Source organism: Brachycentrus maculatus, unplaced genomic scaffold (genome assembly GCF_059751285.1).
Source record: "Brachycentrus maculatus isolate JH-2025_06_01 unplaced genomic scaffold, ASM5975128v1 h1tg002332l, whole genome shotgun sequence".
NCBI classification, from domain to species: Eukaryota; Metazoa; Arthropoda; class Insecta; order Trichoptera; family Brachycentridae; genus Brachycentrus; species Brachycentrus maculatus.
The window spans coordinates 7,595-19,539 of record NW_028282820.1 but is presented as its reverse complement, the minus strand read 5'-3'; the positions used below and the strand labels follow the sequence as shown (position 1 = coordinate 19,539).

General features: G+C 28.9%; 1 protein-coding gene across 1 annotated transcript; it reads right to left on the bottom strand.

The window, feature by feature from the left end:
* Positions 1-58: 58 nt before the first annotated feature.
* Positions 59-11,723, bottom strand: LOC148298232 (uncharacterized; the record flags this gene model as incomplete). The annotated part of the gene is made up of 2 exons (XM_088277025.1): positions 59-927; positions 11,547-11,723. Coding segments are annotated over 2 exons (1,046 nt in total), but the record flags the coding sequence as incomplete, so codon positions are not given.
* Positions 11,724-11,945: the final 222 nt, after the last annotated feature.

Below are 11,945 nucleotides of genomic sequence, written 5' to 3'. Positions count from 1 at the left end.
TGGTATAAGTTTAGTGATATGATAAAGTTTTTTTTTTTTTTTTTTCTTTCTTTCTTTTTTACTTCTTTTTTTTCTTTCTTTTTTTTTCTTTCTTGTTTTTTTTCTTTCTTTCTTTTTTTTTCTTTTTTCCGTTCTTTTTTTTCTTTCTTTTTTTGTATTTTTTTTTTCTTCTTGACCCTTTTAAAGTAGACACAGTTTTTCTCAATCCATTTGTTTTTTTCTTTTGAATTCCTTCATTTTTATTCAGATCTCTTAAAGTATTTTCTAATATAACCAAATGTACAACTTTTAATTGTTCATCTGCATTTTTATTCGATTCTAAAACTGGATTCCGGCTTAGACAATCTACTTCTAAATTCTTCTTTCCTGGAGTATATTTTATTTCATCTTTCGTAGAAGTTTTTTCTACTTTATTTTTATTTTCATTTTTCAAGCACTGTTTCTGTGTTATTTGTATGTCTTCATTTTTATTCTGATCTTTTAAAATATCTTCTAATTTAACCAAATTTACAACTTTTAATTGTTCATCTGCATTTTCCTTCGATTCTAATACTGGATTCCTGCTCATACAATCTGCTTCAAAATTCTTCTTTCCTGGAGTATATTTTATTTTATCTTTCGTAGAAGTTTTTTCTACTTTATTTTTATTTTCATTCTTCAAGCACTGTTTCTGTGTAATTTGTAAATCTTCATTTTTATTATTAATCTTATCATCCTCCTTTGTTTTAAACCAGCACTTTGCTTCAGGGTGATATCGAGTTCCCTTATTTAAATTTTCACAAATCTTACATGGACTTTTATCTTTAATTTTATCACTAGTTCTTAGATTTCCACGTCTTCTTTGATTATCTTCTAATCGTTTTCTTTGATCATCTTCTAATTTTTCTCTCTCACTCCGAACATATTGTAGTAATTGTTTTAATATATCTAATGTTTCATAATCCATTTCCAATTAACAAAATTGTCGTTTTATAACGTGGTAATATTTTCCTTTTGAAAATTAAGTGTAAATAATATGTAAAGTGGGTGTATAATAATAAAATAAACAATGTGTTGCTTTGTAATTAAAGTTTATTCTTAATTTATCTTTATAATAATTTTATATCTATCTATCTATCTATCTATCTGATTCTCACAGTTAATAATATTATCGGAAGTCTTTTGTTTTCTTCTGAGCGACGCATGCGACATCTGGTGGTAGAACTGTTTTATAATATGTAGGTACTTTTTGTAAGTACTTAATAAAATGTATAGGTAGGTACCTAGTTATTTTATTACATATATATATATATATATCTATATATATATATATATATATATATCTATATATATATATATATATATATATATAATACTTTTAAACGAACGTAAATTCCAGAGTTCCACGACAAATTCACGTTGAAATTAAGATCACAGCTTTTTTATATTTGATCACCATTCCTTATATTTTATCATGATTCTTTATATTTCATCATTCTTTACATTTCATCATTATTCTACCCTTGTATCGTTCAGGAAAATGGTCATAAATTGATTTTTAATTTAAGATTTACTTAGTACATAATTACCACTCTCTCTTGTCACATGTGTTTCAAAGTATTTACCGAGTTAAACTTAAATTAAAAATGGGTAGATATTACGAGGTTATAAATTAGTTTACCGATTAAATTGTACTGTCTTTGAGCTAAAGACGCGTTGACTCTTGTTTTTATAATTCTGATCCTTTTTTTTGGAGAAATTTGATGATATCAAGATGTCAATAAGTCCCTTAAAATCTTAATACTCTTTCAAACATATATGTATTCTAGGTGCTAGTTTTGTTTGCGATTGTTTGCCACCCCTGGATAAGTATCATACGATATACAATATTTGTTATTTCTAACTTAAACAATAGTAAGATTATTCTGTTGACTGATCAGAATCCTAACCTCGGTTAATTTTTATTTGTAGTCAAGATATAGGATTTATATTTTTGGGGTATTTCCGTCATTGAGTAAATATGTATAAAGTCAGTAGATATATTATAAATATGAAATGGTAAATAGTAATATCAGATTACTATTTATGGAACTAATATGCAATGAACATATCGCTCACTCCTTTCAAGAACGTCATAAATCAAAAAACTTGATTTATCAGGAGAGCGTTTTTAAAGTTTAAAAATATAATACAATGTATTAAAAATAAATATCAAGCCACTTACTGAACTTTTTACTATGCAACATATCTTTTTAGGTAAAACGTGAAGGTTTTTTCTCCATTTGAAAAATATTAAGTATATTTAAAAAAAAAAATTAAACAATACTTTTTCTTCAAAATCCAAAAACAACACTTTCTGCCCTGTAGCGGGTAAATATTAAGTTAAAAATATGCCGCTTTTGCTGGGATATAGTACATTTTCTAAGCATTTCGAAAATATGCACAATTGAAAATTGACGATTTTTGATTTATGACGTTCTTGAAAGGAGTGAGCGATATGGATGCAACTTTAATATTTAATGCTTGTGAGATATTTGTTAATACTGTTTGAGACACAGTATTTATAAACTGATATTTTGTAATGCTCGTGAGGTATTTATAAACCGACATTTAGTACCGCTCGTGAAATATTTATAAATTGATATTTATTAATGCTTTCGAGGTATTTATAAACTGATATGCTTGTGGGATATTTATAAACTGATATTTTATATTTAGGTTTCAAAATGAATCATTAGTGACGTACATTTAATGAAGTTTTGAATATAAATGAAAATATTTTTTAAGTGCATCTAATATTCATCCATAATCGAAGATAATTTGTTTACGTTTCATGTTTAATCTAACAAAACTTTAAACATATTCGTAGAACAGAACCATATGACTGCCATATGATTTTGTTAATATATTTACGTAAATATATATATATATATATATATATATATATATATATATATATATATATATATATATATATATATATATATATATATATATATATATATATATATATATATATATATATATATATATATATATATATATATATATATATATATATATATATGTAATAAAATACCTAGGTACCTACCTATACATTTTATTAAGTACTTACAAATAGTACCTACATAAAACAGTTCTACCACCAGATGTCGCATGCGTCGCACAGAATAAAACAAAAGACATCCGATAGAAAAAATATAATATTCTGAACTGACAGAATCAGATAGATAGATATAACAAAATATTATAAAGATAAATTAAGAATAAACTTTAATTATAAACTTTAATTACAAAGCAACACATTGTTTATTTTATTATTATACACCCACTTTACATATTATTTACACCATTTTTACAAAGAAAAATATTACCACGTTATATATATTTATATATAAATATATATATATATATATCTAAAATATTATAAAACATATACTTATTTATTTTACTATCTAAATTGAATGACCAAAGCATTTGCTTTCAGATATTAACCAACCCTTGCACACAAACAATACATATTTGTAAGTTTAGTCTCAACTATAGTTTGCTCTTTAGATACTCAATTTTTATGTACGTCTCACTCGAACGGTTGAAATTTTAACTAGTTCATAAATCATGAATACAATCCCTTGACTAATTATTTTTACGATAACGATCACCTTAATATCTAGGAATAAAAGAGTTGGGAAAAAATTATCATTAGTCATAACCGATATCTAAAATAATTATTTTATCGTCCTAAAACATTTTTTGAGTGCGTCCAAATCTTTGTTGAAAAAATTCGGTTTGTCCACTTAGGTATATTGATATTTTATGAAGGTCTTCGCTAGTTAAAATACTGAACTCAACCATATATAGTGTCGACATCTAGAATGTGAAATATGGTGTCGATTGACGCATTTGAGTATTGTGATGATAAATGATCACTTAAATCAGCCCATGGTAGTTCATAAGCCCTGTTCATAACCCAAACTTCCATATTTTTCTTCACCTAGGTTGAGATATCAAGTTTTAAAACATCATTATTATTATGTATTATAACCGAAATATTTAGCGGCCAAAATAATTTTAGCTAGCTAGCTAACCATCACGCCGCTTCCCCGCAGGGGTAGGCAGAGAGAATAGAACGCCACACCACTCTGTCTTTGCAAACATTCTTCGCCTCTTCCACGTTCATGCATATCCTCATACATGCCGATTGTTACGACTCCTAACCTGACCACTTTCAAGTATATGACATACCTGATCGTGCCATGTTTTTCTCGGTCTTCCTCTGCTTCTTATCCCAATTACATTCGCCTCATAAATTTGTTAAACAAACACATCTATCATACATCGTTTTATCGCACATTCTTCTGAGAGATCGCATTTCGACTGCATTCAGTCCTTCTTTTGCCAACTCCATGTTTCACTTTCATACATTAGAGTTGGAACCAGGACTCCGTTGTGCACTGCTCGTTTAGCTTCCGCTGATAGGTTTTTATTTGCTATAACTGATTTTAGTGCACCATTCACTTTGTTCCCAGCATTCACTCTCCTTTCTATGTCTTTATCAATCTTTCCATCCCTAGAAACATACTACCCAAATACACGAAATCATCTACCTGATCCAAAATCTCTCCGTTTACCAATATTTCACACTTAGATCTACATTCTTCTCTTTCAATAACCATAATTTTGGATATAAAATAATTTTTTTCGTTTTTTTTCTAGAGTCATGAGTGTTTACATAGTGTTTTTTAATTACCTAACCTACAAGTGACTCTGAATTCTAGCTACGACTTATGCAACATCATGCCGCCCCCCCCAAAGCTTTCAACTTTATAAGTTTTTATAGGCTAAACTTACTCGTGAGTGGATTTACTCTTTATGTTAAAATATTACTATAATTGCATGGAATTCATAAGTGAAAATTCTAGGCAAAGATAATCTCTAGTATCTACATACTGTGTACCTACTTATATTTATACCTGAATGTTTACATCAGTATTTTTGTGACCATTCAAATGTAAGGGTTTTTGAAATTCAGGTACTCCGTAGGAAAACAATACAACATCTTTTTTTGTTTACATTATATTTGCTCTAGGAAAACCCATGGACATTTTTAAAGAGCATTGAAATATTAAACGTAAGTATACGTGTTTATAGACCCGTATATTGTAAACACAGATACATAATATACGTATATAATATTACATTTATGCATACATTTACCATTTACTTTATGTTATTAGGCTGACTAATACACCAACTCTTTTCCAATAATTTTTTATGGCCCAAGGCTTTTCGTATTTTTGACCCACACTGGGATACGTGTTTGTAAGATTGTAGCAAATCGATTTAGTTTACACACTTTTCACAGAATAAGGATAATGAATATCATAGAATAATGATAATGAATAATAACGCCTCCTGGTTGATTATTCTGTACAGAAGTTAACATTTTAGCAGTCCATTTGCAAACTAAAAAAAATAAGTTTTTTGGCCAATTTTTTTTTTTATTTCAATTATTTTGCATCATACAACATAATATAAAATACAAAAAAAAATACAAAAAAAGTGGGAAAAGAAGCAGAGAAAAACATGGCACGATCAGGTATGCCAAATACTTGAAAGTGGTCAGGTTAGGAGTCGTAACAATCGGCGGGTATGTATGAGGAGATGCATGAACGTGGAAGAGGCGAAGAATGTTTGCAAGGACAGAGTGGTGTGGCGCTCTATTCTCTCTGCCTACCCCTGCGGGGAAGCGGCGTGATGGTTAGTTAGTTAGTTAGTTTATATACATATATAATCAGGTACTAGCAATCAAAGGAGTTTATCTTCATGTGATCATTATCTCTATATTCCACTCCCAAAGCAGATCAAATTGATTCTTATTTTCATGCACAAATATGTAGGTCCCACCCAATAATGGCTTTGATTTGAGATATTTATGCATACCATAAGTACCCGAATTTTTATTTTTCCAAAATAAAAACAGACAAACAAATAAAAAGACGATGATATGACGTCTTACGACTGGAGACATTCCATTAAAAAAAAAATAGATTACAAACAATTAGAACAATAATTGCATTTTCATACGAAAAATAAAATTGTCACTAGTGTAAATTTTATACAGAGGTATCTTATTTATACATTTAAAACAGGCATGTGGAAATGTACCGTGTATTTATCATCTGAGTTCAACGTACTCTCGAATGAACTCTTAATCAAAACAAATGCACGTAATAATACGTATAAATTACAATAATGTGTAAACGATAATATTTTATTGCTTTTAAACAATTACGCCGTAATTTTTCAATGTAAATAGCTGATATTAGCGCAGTTAATAATATAATCGTTAATTGCCTGTAAAAAATATTACTCCGCCAAAATCAGTAGATAAAAACATATCTGAGGAATACAGTTTTTTTTTAAATATCATTTTATATATCACCCTCTTATATGTGTACCCTTATTAGCATAAATACATAAGAGGGTGACAAATGGGTGACTGTTACTTTTAAAGTTACCCGATCTAGGTGGTATTCGTTAATTTTTCTTGGTTTATTTTTCTTTCCAGTTCAAGTTTTTGATGCCAAATATGTATATTAGGAGCCAATCCCAGCCAAATTTGTGAAATCTTTGGTGTGATTAGCATTAATTGATAAATTTTTTCTTCAAAACAAGTCGTATTCTAATATACTAACAATTTACGACCACGCCGCTTCTCCGCAGGGGTAGACAGAGAGAACAGAATTACGCACAACTCTACCTCTGCAAATATTTTCGCCTCATGCATTTCCTTATATTTTATTAAATTTAAACTCTTGAATATACCACTTTAATGAGTTTTATTTATATATACGACTAATTTCGAAAACGATAGATGTTTTCATCTTCTGGTACAAATTAAAACGTATTTTTATAATGTTTTAATTTGTAACAGAAGATGAAAACATCTGTCGTTTTCGAAACTTGTCGTATATATATATAAATAAAACTCATTAAAGTGGTATATTCAAGTGTTTAATTTTAATAAAATAATCATGTCATTCACAAAATTAATGTCGAATTAATAAATAATACATTTCCTTATACATATCCGCCGATTATTTCGACTCCTGGCGTGACCGCTTTCAAGCATTTGACATGCCTAATCATGCCAAGTTTTCTACTCCCTTTTCCAACTACATACGCCACATAAATTTATTTAACCGTTATTTTATCACTCATTTCCACACATCCAAACCATATCAACACACCTTTCGATAATGTTTATCTTCTCAATTCGATCGCTCAACCTACATGTTGAATTTATGCGTACGCATCGACAAATAAGAAAATCGACCCATTTAAGCTTTATGTAATCCTGGCAGTCCATAGTATAAGTCAATCTATAAACCTTGTTCATAATAAGCATTGTTAATGATAGATGCAACTTCCATATTTAAAAAAATCTGGTAGTCCAAAGATCTTTGTCCAGGAAGAATGAAAAATGATGAAAAAATAGAAACACTGTATATCTTTTTCGAACTTGGATTGTCAGTTAAAAATTTAATAAAATTAAAACAATATTTAGATTCTCAGTCTGCTTACTTTTATTCGTATCAATTGACCCCACTTAGCAAATGACATCTTAATCAATGCAATTCCATTCGATAATTCGGACATAGGTTATCGCAATAAATTCGTAAATCATTTCCAAATACAAGAATAAAAATTGAAGAAAAAGATTATTATTATAAAGAATATTGTATGTGAATATATATACATATATATATATATATATATATATATATATATATATATATATATATATATATATATATATATATATATATATATATACATATATAATATTGTATGACTTAAGCAAATAAAATGCTTGAACAATACACACTTTACTCGCTTGTGTAACATTTACCATTCTGCCCATAATTAAACATTTATGCTGCTTTGTTTTTATGATTACCAAACGCCCAAATGACTCTAAATCTCTGAAATCTAACTACGGCTTCTCATTATGTTCCTACTAAGGCTCCAACGTTGTAAGTTTTATGTTAAAGATACTACAATTTTCTAAAGTTAATATTTATATATACATATATATATATATATATATATATATATATATATATATATATATATATATATATATATATATATATATATATATATATATATATATATATATATATATATATATATATATATATATATATATATATATATATAATATATATATATACATATATACTGCGTACAAACACCACTGTGTATGCTAGTTGTAACGCCATCACTTTGTGTGAAGTAAATATTGCTAAATTATTCTTCTATATATCTTATGCGCATATCTTGTTGACAATAAATACATCACAAAACACTTTGAATACGTTTGAGTGTTTTCGGTTTACGCGTTGAATAATACATACATCCTTATTATTTTACATAGAAAACCCACCAACACTGAAATCATTGTCAACAACGAATAAAGTAACACATTTCTGCATGTCGACACGTTCGTTTCCCGCCAATTGACGCAGTCCTCATGTCAGATTCATGTATCAATCGAATAACGAACTCGGATCACCTTGTGGGACACGAGAAGTTTTATTGAACTCGGCAAAGGATTCTGACCGGTTTGGACGGTGACAAAACCACGTGACACAGGCGTCACCCGTACAAAGAGTGCTTTCAATAACACTACGCAAAAAATAACACCAGTCAAACAGTGTATACTTTTTGCCTCTGCCGTTGAATTTAGTACCCGGTTTTTCCGGCAATTTTCAGACGAGTTTGATCTCTATTTGGCCGGTACAAGAAGACGAGCTATTTTTTTTGCGATTCTGTTTGATTATACGCTATGAAATTATGATCAGGAATGTTGCAGGGAGCATTATTATTAGAGTTCAAACACCATATATTATTTTTTGTTACATAATAAAATTTAATGATTTATTACGCGGCATTTCGGTAATACAAATTATTGTATTTTCAGTTTGGAAGATTTTGTTTTTATTTAAAATATAACTGTTTATTATTTTAAATTAAAACAAAAGAAAAAAAAGGGTGGAAAAGTGCATTTTTACAACGAAAAACAGTAAGAGAAAGAATTTGAGATTACTTAAATATACTTAATATAAATTCACATAATGGAATCTATTTTGTAAATATTCATATAATCTCAGAACGTATATTTATATTTACTTCAAAGTTTTTGAAGTATCACAAATAAATAATATAAACTAATTTAAGAGGCAAATGCAGTTGGAAACAGGAGCAGAGGAAGACAGAGGAAAACTTGGCATGTTCAAATACTTAAAAGGGGTCAGGTGAGGAGTCGAAATAATCGGCGGATATGAGGAAATGCATCAATCATCAGAGACGAAGATTATTTGTTTGTACGTATGTGTGTAAATATGATTATATGTATTTATATATATATATATATATATATATATATATATATATATATATATATATATATATATATATATATATATATATATATATATATATATATATATATATATATATTATATATGTCCGCCTCCGTAGTGTAATGGTCAGCACGCTCGGCTACCGTTCTGGAGGTCTCGGGTTCGATTCCCAAGGGGGGTAAAATAAATATAAGTGATTTTTTCACTGTAATATTTATTCAATATTACCATGGACTGGTACCTGAAGCGGAGGGCTGATCACCTTTCCTTCATGTGTAAACGATCAAGATAACACTGCGTTTATATGACACAGTGCCCTATGCACCATTGGGGTGCGGATAAGGGTTTTATTATTATTATTATTATATATATATATATATATATATATATATATATATATATATATATATATATATATATATATATATATATATATATATATATATATATATACATATATATATATATATACACACACACACACATACAAAAAAAACTCTGAAACTGGTTTTGAAGCTAACTAGTTCTTACATCAGGGTCTGTACTATTTTATTGATGGATAATATATGTTATAAATATTTTAAATTATTAAAAAGCAACATTTTCAACTAAGGTAATGACGATATTTTTTTGTTAAATCACGAGAACACAAGGAACTATAAACATATGTAGAATCATATGCGAGTTTTATGCTTATTTAAATATTTATTTGCAAACTACGGTATTAAATGGTATTTTACGTTGGACGTTTTAAAAATATTCTTATGAACTAAAAATGAAATGTTTTCATGGCCTACTTTGATTAGTTTCTTTACTAACCTCATTACCTCTTGATTAAATTTGCCTCTGTGTAAATATCTCACACAAAGACACAGAACATCAAATATAAAATTATTATGTTAATATACCTTATAATTATTACTATTAATTAGGCTGACGGAGATATTATGTTACTTATCACCTGTCAAAAGGTTTATAATAACTAATTATTTATATCAAAAGAGGGTCACTGCACTTGTCGTGTGACCTTTTAAATGATAACTTTACATTACACAAGATTTCAGACATCTTATCTTAGTCAGGTGGTAATTAGATGGGTCATAATCGATTATAATAACAATAACCGATAATAATAATAATCGAAAAATTAAATAGATCTAGGAGAATCTTCATATGTAATTAATTTGTGTAAACTTCATGTGGAAAGTAAATATAACAAGTTTTATTATCTACTACTCTTAAGTGTAGTACTACGAGTGTATATAATAAGTAAGTGCTTGTGGTATATCGCTCACTCCTTTCAACAATGTCATAAATTAAAAATCGTCAATTTTCAGTTGTGTTTGTTTTCTGAATGCCCATAAAATGTACTATATTCCAGCAAAGCGGCATATTTTAAACTTAATATTTACCCTCTACAGGGCTGAAAGTGTTGTTTTTGCATTTTGAAGAAAAGGTATTGTTTAATTATTTTTTTAAATGCACTAAATATTTTTCAAATGGAGAAAAAACATTCAGGTTTTACCTAAAAAGATCTGTTGCACAGTAAAAAGTTTGACAAGTGGCTTGATATTTATTTTTAATACATTTCATTATATTTTCAAACTTTAAAACGATCTCCTGAAAAATTGAGTTTTTTTTATATATAACGTTGTTTAAAGGAGTGAGCGATATGTGTACCAAGTATGTATGGATAATACAAGCAGTAGGTACATAATGTGCACATGTACCTATAGCTTTTGTACAGTAATAGTGACCTAGAATTGGAACAATACTATTTTAAGAAAGTATTTCTTTGTTACTTCAACTCAAATAACATTATTCAGTTCTCGGTTCTCGATATCGCGAGAAAAAATAAGTATCGCATTGTTGTTTAAAATAATTGTATCGATGAGTCGGCGTGTAAGCTGAATATTATACAAATAACTGGCTTTTCGCGATAAGAATAACAATTAGTATGCAGGAAAAAGCGAATCGATTAACTAAATGCTTGACGCGGAAGCGATGTGCTCGCAGTATTGAGACGATATCACTCGAACCGGGAAGTGACAATTCTCGACAATGCGCAGAGTAGTATAAACCTTTTAACTAAATATTCAGGTAAGTAGTAAGACAATGATAGTAGTTTAGCTGTACCTCTTTGCAGAAGCTTTGTATTCTTTCCATGAAGTCCCTGTGCATGGGTGGCAGATGGCTTCTTCGGTCGGCAGACTTCCTGCTCGCTGTTGTAGCTCCAGGACCAAATTATATAAGGACGATGGATCCTATTTGTATCCAACAATGTTTGGTTATCAGACACTGATTCGCGTAACACTCAATTAGTTTAGATTTGTTTACACTCAACTGAATATCGTACAAAAACATGGGTACTCGTACAAGATTGGCTTCTAAGCCGCCACACAAAGAACCTCGCTTCCTGACGAACAAACTCGAATGGAATCACTCGTCAATAAAGCGCTCGGGGTATTCAAATTAGTTTGTTATGGATTGGCGCGAGTTTGTTTATGCCGCACACATACTCTCACAATGCTGCCG